We start from the raw sequence: 19554 nt of genomic DNA on the forward strand, positions 1-19554 counted from the left end.
AGAATGGTTATATATTTTCTTGAATCCATATGCACTGTGTTCTTTTCACATGAGCTCCCAAATTAAATGATGTACATTTAAATGTAACATTTTTAATAAGTTAAAAGCAAAAATCCATAATACTTTACAGTATTGGTGAGTACAATAGGTGCATAGCTTTTGAAAGACCTCATGGTACAATACCTGTTTTCTTACAGAGCGTAAACTTCCTCCTTCTTTTACCCGAAAAGTAAGAGATGTTCATGAAACTGTTGGCTTACCAGTTACATTTGATTGTGGCATTGCTGGTTCAGAACCTATTGAAGTATCTTGGTTTAAAGACAGCGTACGTGTAAAAGAGGACTACAATGTTCACACAACCTTCATAGATAATGTAGCAACTCTGCGGATTTTGAAGACGGACAGGAGCCTTATTGGGCAATATACCTGCACAGCAACCAATGCTATTGGAACTGCTTCTTCTAGTGGAAGACTTGTCCTTACAGGTTGGTGGGCTGTGAAATATTTAATGGAAGTATCTTAAAACTTGCTTTTACTTTATACATGTATTAAATATTGTACAAATAATATTTATTTCGAAAAGATTTAAAGCAAATTGTGATGTTAAAGTGATGCTTTTTAATTTCTTTCACTCTTTAGAAGGGAAGACTCCTCCATTCTTTGACACGCCAATTACATCTTTGGATGGTATTATTGGAGAAAGTGCTGACTTTGAGTGTCACATTTCTGGAACACAGCCTGTTAGAGTCACATGGGCAAAAGATAACCAGGAGATTAGAACAGGAGGAAACTATCAAATCAGTTATGTAGAAAACACAGCCCATTTGACCATCTTGAGAGTTGAGAGGGGAGATTCTGGAAAGTATACATGCTATGCTAGCAATGAAGTTGGAAAGGATTCTTGCACAGCTCAACTGAATGTTAAAGGTACTGAACAGATAATACATTGTGTGTAATTTTTCTTCTTTTAATTGTAAAGGAAGTTGGCATTATTGCTGCAAGAAAAGTTTGAGAAAAAACTTTAAACATAACTTTTGAGATATAGCTCAAAAATATCTATCTGGATGGTATAATACCCATGGATCTTTAAAAAGAAATTGAAAGGATCATTAACAACAAGGGGAGGAGGAAAGAAAGGATATTTTCTTCAGCCTAATTTCTTTATAGTCTTTATATTCTATAGGCCTATTTCTTCCTTGATAACTCATCAAAAAATCTTGTGTTTTTAAAGGCATTTGACTTAGATCAATCATCAATCAATCAAATAGGTGTGTTTTTTTCCTGTTGTTTTTCACAAATAAGAAAATCCACTAACACAGTGACTGTACAAGTAAAACACTTGCCATTGTTCTTGGAGTACTTTCACTAAAACAAACAAACAAAAAAAATCCTATTTAAATGAGAGCAACTATTGATTCCCCAATGTTATTTTTTTCTTGAAATGCTTTCTTTAGAATTTTTTATTTCAGCTTTGGTGCATATTTTCTTTTTTCACAGAACGAAAAACTCCACCTACTTTTACTAAGAAATTGTCTGAAGCAGTAGAAGAAACAGAAGGGAATGAACTTAAACTTGAGGGCCGTGTTGCTGGCTCTCAACCTTTGACTGTTGCTTGGTATAAAAACAATCAGGAAGTTCACTCAAGTCCTCATTGTGAAATATCATTCAAAAACAATACCTTACTTTTGCATATAAAGAGTGTAGAGCAATCAGATGCTGGTTTATATACCTGTAAAGTGTCCAATGAAGCAGGAAGCGTGTTGTGTACATCCTCTGTTGTTATCAGAGGTTAGTAGAAATCATGCTTTTCTTTACTTCTTAATTTTCTTTCTGTGTTAGCTGCAAATAGCTTCTGTCTTGTGAGTTTGTGCAGCCAGTAAAATAATTGTGCTGTGCTTAATTGTTTTTATTTGCCTTAATATTAATAATTTGTACTGAGATGGACATGATAAAACTGAGGTAAACCACAAAATCAATAAATTCTTTTGATTTTGTGATTTAAATTTGTGTGTTTAGGAGCTTCTTTTTCAGTACTTGCTATGACTGATCTAGAGTAAACATTGAAATCTGAAATGTTTAATGTGATTTTTTTTTCTTTTTTTTATTTTGCCTTTTTTAACTTTATTTATTTGTTTGTTTATTGAAAAACAGTTTTCCTGTGCAATTACAACTAAGCTTGGGCGGCTTTGATGGTGTGTTGTGGCAGCATGGCACACCATCCTAATACTATTGTAGGAGATTGCATATTTGATTCTCTACAGATGCCTATTGTAGTTTTGCAGTCTAATAACTGTTTTAGTTATTCTAATACTTTTTGCATGCTACCGTCCTTATTTTGTGGAGAAAAGATGTGTTATATAAAACATTTCTTGCATGTTTGCATGCAAAACATATACTGTCTTGTTATTAATTCTATTTTCTAAAACTGATTCATATTCTCAGACTTCTTCTTATCCTTGTTCATTGCTTTCCTATGTCTTAAGAATCGCATGTATTTCTTTTTCTCCTATGCTCTTCATATTTTCCTTCCTTGAATCATAGAATCAATAAGGTTGGAAAAGACCTCCAAGACCATCTGATCCAACCATCCCCATACCACCACTATTACCCACTAAACTATGTCCATAAGCACCAGGTCCAACCTTTCCCTAAACACCCGCAGAGACAGTGACGCCACCACCTCCCTGGGCAATCCATTACAATACCTGACTACTCTTTCTGAGAAGAAATTTCTAATTTCCAACCAACCTGAACCTCCCATGGTGCAACTTGAGTCCACTCCCTGTAGTCCTATCACCAGTTATCTGCGAGAAGAGGCTGACCCCCAGCTCCCCACACCTTCTTTTCAGGTAGTTCTAGAGAGCAATAAGGTCTCCCCTGAGCCTCCTCTTCTCCAGACTAAAGAATACCAGTTTCCTCAGCCGCTCCTCAGAGGACTTGTGTTCCAGGCCCTTCACCAGCTTCATAGCCCTTTTCTGGACGTGCTCCAGAGCCTTGATGTCTTTCTCGTAGTGAGAGGCCCAAAACTGAATGCGATTCTCAAGGTGTAGCCTCACCAAAGCTAACTACAGAGGAATGATCACCTCCCCGGTCCTCCTGGCTACACTATTCCTGATACAAGCCAGGACGCTGTTGGCCTTCTTGGCCACCTGGGCACACTGCTGGCTCATGTTCAGGCAAGCATTGACCAGCACCTCCAGGTCCTTTTCCTCCGCACAGCTTTCCAGCCACTCTGGACCCAGCCTGTAGAGTTGCATGGGGTTGTTGTGACCAAAGTGCAGGACCCGAGACTTAGGCATATTGAACCTCATCCCATTGGCCTCTGTCCGTCGATCCAACTTGTCCAGGTCCCTCTGCAGGGCCTTTCTACCCTCTGGCAGATCAACATTTCCCCCCAACTTGGTGTTGTCTGCAAACTTACTGAGTGTACACTCAATTCCCTCATCCAAATCATCAATAAAGACATTAAAGAGGATAAAAAGAATTCACTGAAGCACTTTCACATTCCAGAACCTAAAAAGCCTCCAGTTTTTGACCAGCCCCTTCAGCCAGCAACAGCAGAGGAAGGTGGTAACATACAGCTCAGCTGCCACGTCCAAGGATCACAGCCAATCCGGATTCAGTGGCTGAAGGCAGGAAGAGAAATAAGAGCTTCAGACAGATGCAACTTCAGCTTTGCTAATGGAGTAGCTCTTCTGGAACTTGCTGCAGTTACCAAATCTGATTCAGGAGAATATGTGTGCAAAGCTTCAAATGTGGCTGGCACTGATGCTTGCAGATCTAAAGTGACTGTTAAAGGTACAGTAACATGAACAAAATCAAGGATTGTGATGGAAATTTAAAACTCCATCCTACTTCGTTTTGTGTGGAACAAAGACACTAACATTGTAATAGTAATAGACTGTAATTAGTATCTTTCGGTTCTTTTCAAAACTGTAGAATCTGGGAAAACGGTGCATTTAATAATAATTTATATATAAATAGCAACATAAACAATGGAATATCATTGTCAAATCAATAGGATATTCTTACCAAAAAGGTTAAGGATTTAGTTCCTATAGCTAAACACAGAATTTAAGAAAAATGCAAGTAAGTGAAAATTACTTGGGTCTGCATATTTTATGGGAACAGTGGTGTTTATTTTAAAAAGTACAAAAATAATTTTATTGATAGTGTGGCCTTAGAGGTTAGCTGCTTCAAAACTATTACAGCTCCAACACCTTTGGGAATTTTAGCTAGAAGTAAATGTTGCCTAAGCATGAGAGCTTCCGTGTAGAGTCTTGTTTTACCATTGCATTCAAGATATGCAGGTTCAGTAAGATGTAGAAGCAGCATCTTTTTCACTGCATGGGTGGCAGCAGAACTAAGAACTAGTCAAAAGAAAAAAAAATGAAAAAAAAAAAAAGAATTTAACACATCAGTGTTACAAAAAGTTCAGATAATTCTGAGGGTGAGATTTCCAGAAGTAGAAAAGAGAACACCTCGCTAAAAAAAAATGTCTCATTTTAGAAAATTCTTCTTATTTGCATAGCCATCTATGAGCTTGCATCTATGCAGAATAAAAATGATCTGACTGATGTTAGTGGAAAGCATAACATGGCCTACAATGCTCAGTTTCATTTGCAATGTAAAATACAAGTTACTTAAAATATGAAAGTACTTTACATTTTCTGTATTTTGCATAATGTTTTGTTTCATCTTGTAACTAATTCCTTTTCACACAGGTAGTTTTGGAGATTTTCAAAAACCATCTGGACATGGTCCTGGGCAAACAGCTTTAGGTGTCTCTGCCTGAGCAGTTGGAAAAGATGACCTTCAGAGGTCCCTTCCAACCTCATCCATTCTGTGATTCTGATAAAACAGTCTGTTTAATTATTTGACTCATTTTATTTATTTATTTATTTATTTTAGAAAAAGTAGCAGCTGCACCAGCAGCTAAGAAAGCAGAAGTGGAGGGAAAACTCTATTTTGTGTCAGAGCCTCAGAGTATCAAAGTCATGGAAAGTAAGAACTCTTTTTCAAAAAATTATATTGTCTTCTATTTGTCTATACCTGTTGCTTGAGATTATGTCCTGTTGTCATAGAAACACCTGCAAAGACTTATCTTCCTCATTTGCATCTTTCTGTAGAGACTGTTGCAACATTTATTGCAAAAGTTGGAGGAGACCCAATTCCAAATGTTAAGTGGATGAAGGGGAAATGGAGACAACTCAACCAGGGAGGTCGTATTTTCATCCAGCAGAGAGGAGATGAAGCCAAACTAGAAATAAAGGACACAACAAAAACTGATTCTGGCATGTACAAATGTGTAGCTTTTAACCAACATGGGGAAATTGAGAGGAGTGTCAACCTACAAGTTGAAGAAAGGAAGCAAGAAGTCATTGAAGGGGATGTCAGGGGAAAACTAAAAAGGTATATGCAAAGATTTTATAGATTACTTTGCAATCAACACAGAAAAACTTTCTGATTAAATGTGTCAGATCACGATATAATATTTTGATATTCATGATAAAAGTGTAGCTGTGTACTTAAAATAGAAGCACCTAACCAGGTTACACTAAAAGAGTGCACTACATGCAGTAGTTCTAAGTTGATTCATTTTTTCATTGAACATCTTTCTAGAAATGAAGTATTGTATATATTGTATATTTAACTTATGTCATTGATTTGAATAGAACTCCAACAAAAAGGAAGGAAGATGAGGAAGATCAAACTATTGATATCTTGGAACTTCTCAAAAACGTTGATCCTAAAGAATATGAGAAATACGCTCGCATGTATGGAATTACAGATTTCCGTGGCCTCCTGCAAGCCTTTGAGTTACTAAAGCAAACCCGAGAGGAAGAAAGCCATAGATTGGTAAGATACAGTGTGACTACAGCATTGGCCTTGTTAAGAGTAACACAGCCCCTGTGAACAGACTTGGTGTCCATGATGTGATGTTACTGTGTGAACAGGATTTTCTGGTAGCTGTTTAGATCTTTTAGTTCTCAAATTCTTGCATGCTCAAACTGAAGAAGAAAGGAATGGCCCTTCTGGCCAGGTATGTTCTGTCTTGACAACTTGGTTGCTATTTTTTAAGATGAGAAGACAGGCTAGATACAGTATGGCTACAGCAAATTTGATGTAGGAACCAGTTATATGTTGGATAAAAGTGACAGCTTGACATTTAGGATCCTTTAATCTTTAAGTACATTCTGTCTTATCACAGGAAATTGAGCTTACAGAAAAGGCTCAAAGAGAAGAACAGGAATTTGATGAACTTGTATCATTTATTCAGCAACGACTATCACAGACAGAGGTAACCTATTTTTGTCCTGATTTGTGAAATATTCAAACCCATAACAGGGAACTTGAAACTAATTTAAATTAATATTTTTCAGCCTATTACTCTGGTCAGAGACATTGAAAATCAGACAGTTTTAACAGATGAGGATGCTATCTTTGAATGTGAAATTAAAATTAACTATCCAGAAATTAAACTTTCATGGTACAAGGGAACACAGAAACTGGACTCCAGTGACAAATATGAAATTAGAATTGAAGGTGATCGCCACATACTGAGAATCAAGAACTGCCAACTTGAAGATCAGGGAAATTTCAGAATAGTGTGTGGACCACACATTGCCAGTGCTAGGCTAACTGTGATTGGTAAGTGTACTTTTGAACTAAGTATTTGAATTAATTTTTTCTTTGATTATTCTACTGTCGGATGTCTGCTAAATATATATATATATTTTAACATGCTAATAGAACCTGCAGTTGAACGGCATCTTCATGACACTACTTTCAAGGAAGGAAACATATGCACGCTCTCTTGTCAGTTTTCTATCCCAAATGCCAAGTCTCAGTGGTATAGAAACGGGAGGCCCATTAAGATAGGAGGGAGATATTCAACACAAGTCTCCGACAAAGTACACAAACTCATCATCAAGGATGTTAGAACAGAAGACCAGGGACAGTATACCTGCAAGCTTGAGAATCTAGAAACAACTGCAGATCTGGCCATTGAAGGTTTGTAAAAAGATGTAGAATCTCTATATTACATTAGTGGTAAAGAGTTGCTGGATGTTCCATTAACAGAACAAATGAAAATAAAATGGATTTCTTAAAGAAATATCCTTGAACTTGGAAATGGATTAAACAAGAAATTTTGTTGTTCTTTCTCTTCGAACAATAAATATGTGACATATTCATATAAGTTAGTATTTTTAACTAAATCATCATTACTAATGACCCCTTGCTCTCAAATTGTTTGTCATACTTTCTTTTATCTTCTTTTATTCTGTTACTCTCCTATTTTCCTCATATTTCCTCTTTTTCCTTAATTATTCTTTATCTTCTCATTTCCCTAATGGCTTCTCTTGTATATTTTCTCTACAGCAATCTTATTATATTTTTATTCTTACATCTTCTAATCTTCATTCTTATGTATAATACTTCATGGTAGATGGAATTCCTTTTCTCTTATTTGTTATTACATCTCATTGTAGTGTAGCTATTTTTATGAAAACAGTGAGAAGGGATTAGGTAAACTAAATGACCTGGTCTTAGTTAATAACAGATATTTTTTTGTTGTCCCTGAAACAGCTGAACCAATCCAGTTCACGAAGAGCATACAGAATATTGTAGTGAGTGAACACCAATCTGCAACCTTCGAGTGTGAGGTGTCTTTTGATGATGCAGTTGTGACATGGTATAAAGGCCCCACTGAACTGAGAGAGAGTCCTAAGTACAGCTTCAGAAGTGAAGGTCGTTGTCATTATATGACTATCCACAATGTTACTGCAGAAGATGAAGGTAAAAATTCATGGCGTATTTTGGCCAATGCCATTCTTTTCCATGATTTTGTGTTCTTCTTTTCTAATGATACAAGCATACATAATACCTACATAATGATACGTAATGTTATGAAAATTTGTATCTGGTGCAGGTGTATATTCTGTAATTGCTCGTCTTGAACCAAGGGGAGAAGCAAGAAGCACTGCAGAGCTCTATCTGGTAACCAAAGGTTAGTGAATTTTCTAAACAAATTTATGATCCTAGCTACATACAAATTTGTGAGTTTGAAACATGATTCTGGAAAAACAAATAGTTCTAAAAGAAATGTATTACTCTTTTGCAGAAATCAAACTGGAGCTGAAGCCACCAGGTAAAGATAATGCACAAGATTACCACAAGATCATGTCTGTTATCTGTCATAGATATATTGCATTGTTCTGCTTTATCCTTTTTCCCCTGGCTATAGTAAGTCAAACCTACAGTCTGGAAAAATATTCCTCAGCCGTGAATATGAGGAACTATTTATTCTTATACATAGTGGCAATGACTACTTTGATAACTCTGAAAGCAGTGATTATTGTTGTGTCTGGGTCTTATTTTGGTCTGGTTGTGTCTGGTCTTATTTTGTACAATATGAGAAGCCACATTCTCTAAAACAAACAAGTATATTTTTATTTAAATGACTGAGGAATAGAACAATGAAGAGGTACCAATGAATACATTCAACATCTTCTGCACAGCTGAAAAACAGTTAACCAAGGAAGCAAAATGGGTAGCAATCATCTCCTTATGATATATAATGACCTTCCTTTCTGAATGTTCTTAAGAAAGAGCCTACTCCAAAATGAGGCAAATATATATATATATATAAATAAATAAAATGAAACCATGGAAAGTTTGGCCAGATAGAAAGATTAATTCAAGTAATTATCTATACATTGGCTTGCTTATGCTTCAGGAGCAAGTTACAATAATTGTATGCTAGAACATAAACAAATAAAGGCCCATGAACTAATCTTGGGGATAGCAAATTCAGATCTGTATTTTTTATTCAGTTAAACATTTTGACTTTCCAGATGTTCCTGATGCCAAGGTTGCAGTTCCACCTCAAAAACCAGCTGAAGGTAGGATAAAAAACAAACAAACAAACAAACAAAATACTTGTTGCATAGTGCTCTTTTATATCATCACTGAAGCAGCAGAGTCATGGGTACCTCAGAGAAAAATCTTAGACAGCTCCAGTGATAAAATCTAGTTGATTCTCCCTGTAGAAATATTATAAGAGCAAGCGTTGATGTGAATAGACTTCTTTTGCAGCATCAGAGATGAAAATTATACACAGACAAGAACGAAGCTATGTCTCTTAAAAAAAAAATTGCCCATCATTCCAGCTTGTTTTCCCGTCAGTCTGCTGTTAACTCCACTTTCCCTTTATTTCTATTTTCCTGTTACAATCATTCTTCATTTTTACCACATAAATATCTTTTAAACAAGCTCTCTGAACTGCAATTTTGAAAAATAAAAAAAAAGTAAAACAGTAATAATAAATTGAAAATAATTGTCTTTTGAAGACAGAATAAACAGGTCGCATGTGTATTGTCAGTGGACTTCTCTACCCAGGCTCTGTTATTGGTCTACAGACTACAAACATTACAAATGTTTCTGCTAGATTCAATCATTTAGTACAGATTGAGAAGTGCAGTCTTCTTGGTTACATTTCCATGACAATTTTGTAAATGCTTGGAGTGGCAGCAGGAGGGAAAAGACTGAAATTTAGATGAATTACTATCAGCAAAGATAGGAGAGTGATGGCAGTAAAGAAAACAAAGCTGTGAAGGGTTGGGGTTCAAGTAACAGTAGGCTGGAGATTCACATTCAAAATATATTGTTCCAGATACAGTGGGTGGTCAGCATGAGCACCATTTTTCCTTTTATTCATAGTTATAATAAAATAATCTCCTCTGCCTATTTTCCAAATGCACTAAGATATTTCTTCAAGAAGACAATACCATACTCACACTTTATTCTAAATATATTGTTTTTCTCATAAGCTGCCCCTATTCCTATTCTTCTGCCTCTTGTTCCACCACCAGAGGAGAAGAAGCCAGGTAAGAATATTTAAAGTATTTGGATAGCATGTGTATGTTTAATTATGACTGTGTTGTTTTGGTTTGTTTTAATTAAAATTTAACTTTTTTTTTTTTTTCTAAGCAGAAAAGAAGGTTTCAGTAAAGAAAGTCTCCAAAAAGGTGGTTAAAAAGGGTCCTGAAGACATCCAACCACCTAAAGGTAACTTTAAAAAACAAACAAAAAAAGTCTCTTAAGAATAGTAAATTTACTTTCTGGAACAGACATCTGTTTGATTTCTGTCTATATGTTAAATACATACACATTTAAAATCCAAGCTGATTAGGACTGCTGGGGAAAAAAAAAAAAAAAAAGGCACTTAAACTAAACTGTCCGTAAGGGAGAAATCATTTCATTAACTGTGAACATTCAATACACCTTGCAGATTCCAGGCTATATTTTATTTATTTATTTATTTATTAAGTTCCTGAGGTTCTGCCAGAGAAGCCCAAAGAGGTCAAAATAACATCTATGGCAAGGAGAGAAGAGATTCATGAAGAAAAAATGGAAATATATGAAAAGTCCAAAGAGCCTTATGAAGAATGGGAAGAAGATTATGGAGAAGAGCATGATTATTATTTCAGGGAAGAAGGTTATGATGAAGGGGAAGAAGAATGGGAAGAAGCTTATGAGAAAAGAGAAGTGGCTTATGAAGAAACACGAGTCATTCATGAAGAAGGTATAAAAGAGTTTTAATTATCTTACAGTTTGAATCTTAATATACTGCCAAGTTGCGATTGCTACTTGATAATACAAGGAGCATGGTATGGCAAGATATAGATGCAGATAGAAAGTGATACATTATAATATGATTACCAATGGACTTCGCAGATTGGACCATCTTTGAAACTTAATATGAATTTCTAGTTTGTAAGGTTATGTGTTATTTTTAGTTGTTTTAGTTATTTCTCCTATCATTTTCATGCATTCTACATAAACTTGATTTAGGTTAGATGTTTCAGACATTAATTTTTTGATGTTAATAACTGGATAATTTTGCAAGTCCTTGTATACTTTAACTGTCTAAGGTGGTAGTAATGTGTATGCCTCTAGGACTAGAAAATGGTTCTGTTGAGAAAACATCAAACACGGAAATGAACAAAAAATTTTACTGCAACAGTTAGATCTTCAAAACTCTGTGTATGTTTCAACTTCATAATCATATAATAGTATAACTAATTACTTCTGTCCTTAGTGAGCCTTTAGACAATGCATTTTTCATCATTAAAAATTGTTTTTATTTTTAAAGTGGCTGAAGTTCCTAAGAAGCCTGTTCCTGAGCAGAAGCCTCCAGCAATTACAGCAGAAAAGAAAGAAAAGAAAGAAGTAACAGTTCGTAAAGGTATGACTTTCCTGCAAAACTAACAGCAACATTCAGATTTCTCTCTCTAATACATCCCCTTCAAGCTGAACTGTGATTGCTATTCAGATATCCTTGAATAGGAATTTTCCTCATGTTGGACAGTTACATGACCAAGGGTCATGGCAAACCTTCCTCTTCTTCCACCTCAGATTTTCCAGCAGAGAGAGAATACTGGCAAGGGTGGTTGAAGCAAACCAAGAATTGCTAGCAAAATCAAGCTAAGCTTCAGTTATCTTTCCTTCTCACTATATATTAGCTTTGGGTCTGGGTGGTGCTTTTGAGCCAGTGAAAGCTGCACTTCTGAGAAGTGTCCTCCAAATAGATCACTGCATATCTGTCAGGGGAAGTGGGCCATATCACCTCTTTCACATGTACCTTTACCATTATTGTAGTGAACAATGCCCTAAATAAAGTATTGGATACACAAAGTTTATCACATCTTAAGCGGGGGGGGGGGAGGGGGGGGGGGGGAGGATCCAGTTCTACCTGTTTTATGTCTAGAAAATAATTTGCAAGATGATTTAAATGATAAATATATATGAATCACTTACAGTTGTCAAGAAACCTGTTGAAGAAAAAGTTGAGATTACCACTCAGAGGGTCGCAGAAGAAAAAGTCAAACAGGCTGAGGGTAACTACTGTTTAAATGTCATACTGTTTAGTGTCATCTTTACATGAAAGTTGCAGTTGTTGTTACTTAGGTGATCTGCATATGCTTTGTCTTCATTTAACATGGATCTGAACAATTTTTCAGCCTGAAACAGCTCTAGTAAAAGCTTCTGGTGAATTGTGTAAAAGGAAGACAAAAAAATTTAGGGGAAAATAGGAAATGTAGATATTAACATTGAATGCTTTAAAACAGGAAGGGTGCGTAAATTTGCATCAAGTGACAAAATATGTTCCACTCTGAGCTCAAGACATGAAATCCCTGTCTTCCTCAGCTTTCCACCTTGACTTGTCTACCAGGGTGTCTTGAATAAATGTTTGAAATAAAGATGCATCCTTATTCTCTTGGTAACTCACTCTTCTTGTATAACATTTACCATTCTGCAGCAGGAGTCTGTTGAATAGAATTCAGAACATATTGGGATATGACCTTCTGTCATACATCCTGAGCTACCCACCCCCTTTAGAAGGCAGCAATAAAATGAATGAAGCAAACACATTCCTTCTGTTGCTTTGCACAGTTCTGAAGAGCCTGGCTTAGCTGCTGAGCTAGATCATGTTTGTCACGTTTTTTGTGTTTTCAGCATTATTCCTAAATAGCTGTAGATTTATTTTGATCTCCTTGACAAATACATGACTGATTAACCAAATTTAATGTCAACAGTAACAAAGAAAGTTCCACCACCAAAACCTTCAATGATCGTTGAAGAAAAAGTTATAAAAAAGAAAGGTACAGATCAACATCTTTCAATTGCAGTTTATGTTTTCACCAGCACCCTGAGTATTTTCGCATCTCTTGTGAATATGTAGGGCTGTTTATGTACCTGAATTTTTTGTATTGGTCATGCTGTGACTAGTTGCATTGTTTAAAGCATTTGTGATTGGCCTTGTGATTCATCTTTAAATAACTTATAGGATATTGCTGTGTGATTTAGTTTTTTCTCTTCATATACTCTGCCTGCTGACATATGCTTACATAATAATGGCCCAGTGTCCCAACACACTTCTTTGAAGAAATGCCTTTGGTGTTATTCTGATACACTAGTTCTGAAAGTCTGTGCATGCATTTATTTTAAATTCTGGGGTTAAAAGTGTCTGTGTCTTTAGACTCTTAATAGATACTACATTTTTACTTGTTATGCTTGTTTTGTGTTCAGTATTTTAGAATGTGAATACTGACTGTCTAAATATGTCTAAGATTTAAGTACATAATACAGATAGAGATTTTGTAAAAACTCACATGCTTTCTACCACTACTGTGGATCTAGGATATAAAATACTAAAACAAAATCCTATCTTTAAAGTACCGACAGTAGAAACATGGACTGTTTCAGAAGAAAAGATGTCGGTTTCTGTCCACAGAGAAGAAGAGTACTCATATGTCACAGGTATGTACAAAACCAAAAATCTGTACACCCCAAAAAAATAAATAAATAAAATTAAATACAATGAAAAATAAAATTGAAAAAAAATCTACCTTGCTATACTTTCTTTAAATCTGTTTTTATATGTGGCAAATTACATATTTAGACATAATGTACATCTACGTTTCAATATGCATTGCTTCTTTTTGTTTGTTGTGTTATGTAGCCTCAGTTTTCTTTAGATTAACAGATGTTAATATCTAAGCTATTTTACCTTGTTAAAATGCTTTTATTTGAAGAGCCAGCAGAGCATGAGAAGACAGTTGAAGAAAGATTCTTTGAAGCTGTTTACCCAATTGAAGGTAGATCGATTATAATGAGAAGTTAATATTTAAGATTTTTAAAACATTTTGAATTCATTTGTCAATCAAAACTCACTGTGAGATTTGCACATGCTGTTAATTTTCTGGCTGCCTTTTTCTTAACATATTAATGTATGTGTTTCAGTGGACCTTGGTGTACTGGATACACGTAGTATCTTCTTAAAAGTATTTCAGATTTACTACAGACATTGACATTTCATATCTCCAAGTTTAACATCTTTCAAATTCCCATTGCAGCACGTAAGGAAGTCAAAGAGGAGGAAGAAGAAGAAGAGGTCATTTCTGCAGAACTGGAGATCCCTCATGATGAAGGTGAACAATATCATCATCATGTGCCTAATTTTTTAGAGTTTTCATCTTATTTGGCTGTACTGCTCTTTACCAAAGGACAGCATATTAGAATTCAGATCATTCCATTTCACTATGGCTCTACTCCCAAAAGTTCTATACCTACTGCATTTCTAACCTCTACTTCTTCATGACTGCTTTAATTAATTTTTTGAATATTTTTTAAATGAGACTGTTGTATCTGTCTGATAAAACAAAATATTTTTTGACAATACCGTGTTTGCTTACCCAGCATGTTGAAGGCAGCCTACAGTGATTTACTAAATATTTTCAGTCTTCTAAATGTTCACCACTTCTCTCTTCAAAGTGCCTGAGATACCAGAGAGGCATGTATCAGAAGAAAGAAAGCCTGTTCCTGTCCCAAAAGAAGTTCCACCAGCTAAAGGTATTTCTACTGCCCTAGTATAAAACACAAACAAACAAAAGAAAAAAAAAGTTATTGTCTTTCATTATATGTTTTTTAAGTTGTCTTGAATGTATTTATAAATTTGATATTTATGTGGTTTTGGCTCTGCACTATCTCCTTTCTCTTTTTTTGCTTTGTTCTATAACTTTATTTACAGTGCTTAGGTGTCTCAGCTTTGGCTCTTCCCTTTCCTAACAATTTTGTGTTTGTTTGTATTTAGATTGTGTGGATTTTGCAGATAAGTGTAGGGTGTTTTTGCTTCAATACAGTGCCATGAAAGATGATAGTACATTAATATTAACGTAGATATTTTATACTGTATTTTATTGTCTCTCCTAAGTAGTCTGCTGCTTGTCCAAAAGGTTTTACAGTGCATTGTGCTGTGGTCCTCAGCTGCTTGTCCAAATATTATGCTTTATAAAGCAATTTTGTCACTGAAATCTGGATAAGTGTTACAAAAACTAAAGCCCTCTCACTTTGACAATGCTTTCCAAAGTTCCTGAGGTACCTAAGAAACACGTTCCAGAAAAGAAAGTTGCTGTTACTAGAAAGGAAGTGGCTCCCCCAGCAAAAGGTACAGCATCTTTTGAAAGTGGACTTTTACCAGTCCTGTACTATTGTTCTAACTTCTAAATATATGTAGACTTTGTGTGCTATGTTATATGTCTGTTCTCACCTAAGACAAATTCAAAAACACTGGAAAGATTACTGAAACACATTTTAATATCTTTAAAGTGCCTGAAGTGCCTAAAAAACCTGTTCCTGAAGAAAAAGTACACGTTCCTGTTCCTAGAGAAGAACTTCCACCTGCCAAAGGTATACTTGGTGATGGACTATACATGTACCTCTTAAATATCTGTTTCTGTTGTTGTTTTTGTCGCTGTTCTTAACTTATCTATGTCAGGAAAGTACATATATATGTATATATATTTAATGTATAATTGTTTGTGCATATATAACACTTTTTAAGGCCAGGTAACATACTTGAACAGCTCTTTCCTCAGTTAAGAAATCAATTTCAAAACACGTTGCAGTGAATAGTTTAATATTTTTTACAAATATTTGTTGATCATCTTATATCTTTCCATGTTAAGTGTATTATTTATGTGTTCTATGATGTTTCTTGATATCCTTCTAAACAGATGTCTTTCTATAATACTCCAGTAGATCTTTCAAAAACAGAATTCAGTTGTCTTACATTTTATCTTTTTTAAGTGCCAGAGGTGCCCAAGAGAGCTCCCCCAGAGAAAAAAATTTCTGTTCCAAAAAGAGAAGAAGCTCCACCACCTAAAGGTATACCTAAATAAAATATCACTCTTTTCTTGTTATCTTAAACATCTTGATTGTGTGGGTAAATTTTCATTTTGATTGTTAAGTGAATCTGGTTTTGGTTGTACTTCAGTTATATTAGCTATGTACCTTTTGTGTCAGTTTTGTCAGTCCTTTAGATGTAGTCTTAAAACACCTGTAATTTGAGTTATTTAATATTATTTTAATTAATATACCTGAAGTGCCAGAAGTACCCAAGAAAACAGCTCCAGAAGAAAAACTACCTTATGCTCCCAAAGTAGAAGAGGCTCCACCTGCAAAAGGTACGATATTGTTTACTGCAGTCTTCAGAACATTAATATTTACTTCAATTTGCTCAGCTGTTGTGTTTTGTTAACAGAATATATCCGTGTGTAATCTTTTCCAATAATACATTTCTGTTATGTGTTTCCTTTTCCAGTTTTGCACTTTCTAGATCCTAAAACTAAATGCATTTTTTTTTAAGTGCCTGCAGTTCCTATAAAACCTGTCCCTAAAGAAAAAGTACCTCCTGCTGTTCCTAAGAAAGTTGAAGCTCCTCGAGCTAAAGGTACGCTTTCCAGTAGAATGAAAGAATATGCTGTTTCTCAACTTCTGTGTGGTGTATGTTCTGTGCTGTTTTCAGTCATTGATTTGTGCTTGCTCTGTGAATTGTGCTGTACTGATTTTGTGACAATGCATCAATGGATTATTTTGTATGTGTTGTGCAGTACTTACAAAAATACTATTTGTAAATGTTGAATCTCTGTTATATGTTATTTGCTCAATGCCCTTAAGCAATTCTTTGGAAACTTAGATTTAGCATCTTGCAACATTGCTTCCACACTAGGATTAGAAATTCATCCATTTAATGTTATTATCTTTCAAAGTGCCTGAAGTGCAGAAGAAAGCAACTTTTGAAGAAAGAATATTCAAAACAGAAGAAAGAATATCTGTAGCCATTCCAGAGGAAATTTCACCACCTGAAGGTACTCTATAAACAAACACTAATGAGAAACTTGTGCTTTTACTAGAAGTCTGTTGTTCTAAAACCAAGATCAAAATAAGAAAAAAAAAAAAATTGTGTTATTTACCTTGAATGAGTTTTCTACTGGAATACTTTATGGACTTGCAGGCAGTTAAGATCTTCTGAGTGCCACTTACCATTTCAGTCCTGAATGCCAGGATCCCAACCCACTGACATGAATGGAAATTCTACTACCAAACACAATGATCTCAGGATCAAGTTTTCATGAAATCATAGTAAGATGTATGTATAGGTGTATAGTGTTGAGGTTAGACTCCAGTACTTAGGACTGTAGCTATGGATTTCTTATAAGCCCTACAATGTCCTCTGAAGCACTGCAGATAGATAACAGTACTATTCTCTCTGCAGCTTTAGCTTCTCACTAGCTCTTTTAGATCAGATTCTCATACTCAAGGGAGGTTGAGATCACTTATTTTAAGTTGGCATAATTTTAACAAAGACCTGTTTGGAGATATCCAAAATCAACATTCTGACTGTTTTCCTATCCCATTCATGACTTGCCAGTCAATACAATTTACATATTCTCTTCAAAAATAAAAATAATTTTTAAAAATAGTTACGGAAGTTTAGTGGAGGACTTGTTAGTGTTAGGTCAGAGGTTGGACTAGGTGATCTTGGAGGTCTCTTCCAACCTAGATGATTCTGTGATTCTGTGAAGTTATTCATGTCAAATATGAACATGCAAATACATATATTCATATGGGTAGATATACTGTTAATTTCTGTCCCCTGCTTGTCAACCTTTTACCCTCAAACAAGTTGATGTTTTCCCTGATACAGTCATATTTGTAGATATACGTATGCCAGGTTTTCCTTTCAATACTTGACCTATCCTTATCATCTTGTTTTTGTCCCTCTTACTTTTATGTAGCTGGATCAAAGAGAAACATCTAATTCTTTGGCCCTTGTCTCCCCACATCAGTTGTTGTGATGGAGAGGTTTGGGGAGTTGAGGCATTCTGATGTACTGACCATTGACCAGCAAAAGATATTTGAGACAGATAACAGCACACAATAGGGTACATGAGGCATGCATAACAGACATCATTTAGTGCAAGTCATACTTATGTGTGTGCATGGCAGTTTCACAGAATGAATCATACAATCATAGAATGGCCTAGGTTGAAACAGACCTTAAAGATCATCTAATTTCAACCCACCGGCTCTGGTCAGGGTTGCCAGCCACTAGAGCAGGCTGCCCAGAGCCGCATCCAGCCTGGCCTTGAATGAAGGCCAGTTTCTGTATAGTATGCATAGTTTCTGTATATTTTCTGAAACTTCTGCAAGTTTCCGTATGGTATGCATATCTGCCAACTTTTCTTGATCTTCTTGCCCATCCACTGATCCATCAATCCATCCACCAAAAACACTAAAACTAAGTATTTTCTTTGAAGAACCAACAGTTGAAGAATGGGCTGAAGAAGAAATGGAGGAAGTATCTATTTCCATTCACAGAGAGGAGATTTCTGAAGGTATGACCACAATTCAAGAATACTAGGCAGAAGCAAACAGAGATTTTTATTTTATATCAAAAATATCATAGATTAAGATTTATTCTATTTAAAAGGAAAATTTACTACTGCATAAATATGCCTTAAGTTTCATATTTTATAAACTTTAACACTATGAATGTCTACAATTTCTTTGACTTGCTTTTGAAAAGTGCGGTTAATCCTGTTTTAACACTGAAAATAATGAGTTATCTCTTGGGTGTTGAGAATTATCAGCCCTTCATTATTTTTTACAAAAATTCTCTGTTGAAAATTACTCTTTCACCTTGTTTCTCAAATGAAGTAAAATCTCTTCAGAATATCATGATGTACTCTGTTTCCTCAGGCTGTTTCATGGCAAAATGACTAAGTTGTTTCCACCTGTAAATTCATTGGTGGTAACATACCCTGATTGTCTCAATTACTTTTACAGGTGACACCGTAGAAAGTATTTACAAAGGATGGCTCTAGCCAAAAAATTTTCTCAAAATCTGGGAGAGAGGCTTTCTCAAAATAGACAAATTCTAATATTAGTGAACTAGTGAGCAGAGGAATGGAAGTGCTGATCTGGCATTTTAAATGCTGAACATTTTCAAATTCCACAGAAATACAAGATAGGAGCTCAATCTCAGTTCCGTTTAAATTGCTTGGACTTGTTTCATCAGCTTCAGAGCAAGCAGGAGGGTTTGAATCTAGTTTTTGTAACCTAGTAATACCAGAGGTGTCTTTTAGTAATGCACACTGCTTATTCTTGTCTTATCAAATATTTTATTACTTACAAAGGCCATAAAGATGGTAATAAATGTCAAATACTGAAATCAAGTATCTTTATTTTACTATTTTCAAGTGACTGAAGAAGAGTCTTACTACATAGAGGAGAAGGTAACTCTTCCTATAAGAGAGGAGGTCCCACCCACTAAAGGTACACATTAATTTCATTTACGAAATATTAATTGTTTCAGTGTTCCTTGTTTCATCAGTCTGAGTGTTGTCACTACACGTTTCTCTAGTTGTTTTTTGTTGTTGTTGTTTTGTTTTTAATATATTAAGGAAATGCTTGCATGTTAAAGTGGTACTATTCCTCTTTGTAAAACTATGTATTGTAATCTCTTAAAGTGCCTGAGAAGCCTAGGAGAGTTGCTCCTGAACCAAAAATTCCAGCTGCCCCTCAGGAAGCTCCAGCAGCTAAAGGTATAAAACAGTTCCTCATCTGGGTCATGTATTCTTGTTTCTTCCAGGGGGTATTGTTTGCCTTACTGTCTTTCTGTGTTGACATGTGCAATGTCTGCTT

The 19554-nt window shown here is 35.3% G+C and overlaps 1 protein-coding gene across 1 annotated transcript in view; it reads left to right on the plus strand.

Moving 5' to 3' along the window:
- The window catches only part of TTN (titin), a 244079-nt gene that overhangs the window by 81648 nt on the left and 142877 nt on the right, over positions 1–19554 (plus strand). The window contains exons 93-125 of the mRNA XM_080599478.1: positions 198–485; positions 640–927; positions 1498–1788; positions 3511–3798; positions 4912–5004; positions 5130–5412; positions 5676–5859; positions 6212–6301; positions 6384–6651; positions 6754–7014; positions 7591–7800; positions 7934–8011; positions 8126–8152; positions 8859–8906; positions 9834–9890; positions 9994–10071; positions 10334–10588; positions 11159–11251; positions 11826–11903; positions 12603–12668; positions 13243–13326; positions 13602–13664; positions 13923–13997; positions 14341–14418; positions 14936–15013; positions 15175–15255; positions 15655–15732; positions 15951–16031; positions 16214–16297; positions 16617–16715; positions 18168–18245; positions 19111–19185; positions 19380–19454. Coding sequence (XP_080455604.1) covers positions 198–485; positions 640–927; positions 1498–1788; positions 3511–3798; positions 4912–5004; positions 5130–5412; positions 5676–5859; positions 6212–6301; positions 6384–6651; positions 6754–7014; positions 7591–7800; positions 7934–8011; positions 8126–8152; positions 8859–8906; positions 9834–9890; positions 9994–10071; positions 10334–10588; positions 11159–11251; positions 11826–11903; positions 12603–12668; positions 13243–13326; positions 13602–13664; positions 13923–13997; positions 14341–14418; positions 14936–15013; positions 15175–15255; positions 15655–15732; positions 15951–16031; positions 16214–16297; positions 16617–16715; positions 18168–18245; positions 19111–19185; positions 19380–19454 — 4353 coding nt within the window. The remainder of the gene's footprint in view (positions 1–197; positions 486–639; positions 928–1497; positions 1789–3510; positions 3799–4911; positions 5005–5129; positions 5413–5675; positions 5860–6211; positions 6302–6383; positions 6652–6753; positions 7015–7590; positions 7801–7933; positions 8012–8125; positions 8153–8858; positions 8907–9833; positions 9891–9993; positions 10072–10333; positions 10589–11158; positions 11252–11825; positions 11904–12602; positions 12669–13242; positions 13327–13601; positions 13665–13922; positions 13998–14340; positions 14419–14935; positions 15014–15174; positions 15256–15654; positions 15733–15950; positions 16032–16213; positions 16298–16616; positions 16716–18167; positions 18246–19110; positions 19186–19379; positions 19455–19554) is intronic.

Source organism: Anser brachyrhynchus (genome assembly GCF_964034855.1).
Source record: "Anser brachyrhynchus genome assembly, chromosome: 7".
In the NCBI taxonomy this organism is placed as follows: domain Eukaryota; kingdom Metazoa; phylum Chordata; class Aves; order Anseriformes; family Anatidae; genus Anser; species Anser brachyrhynchus.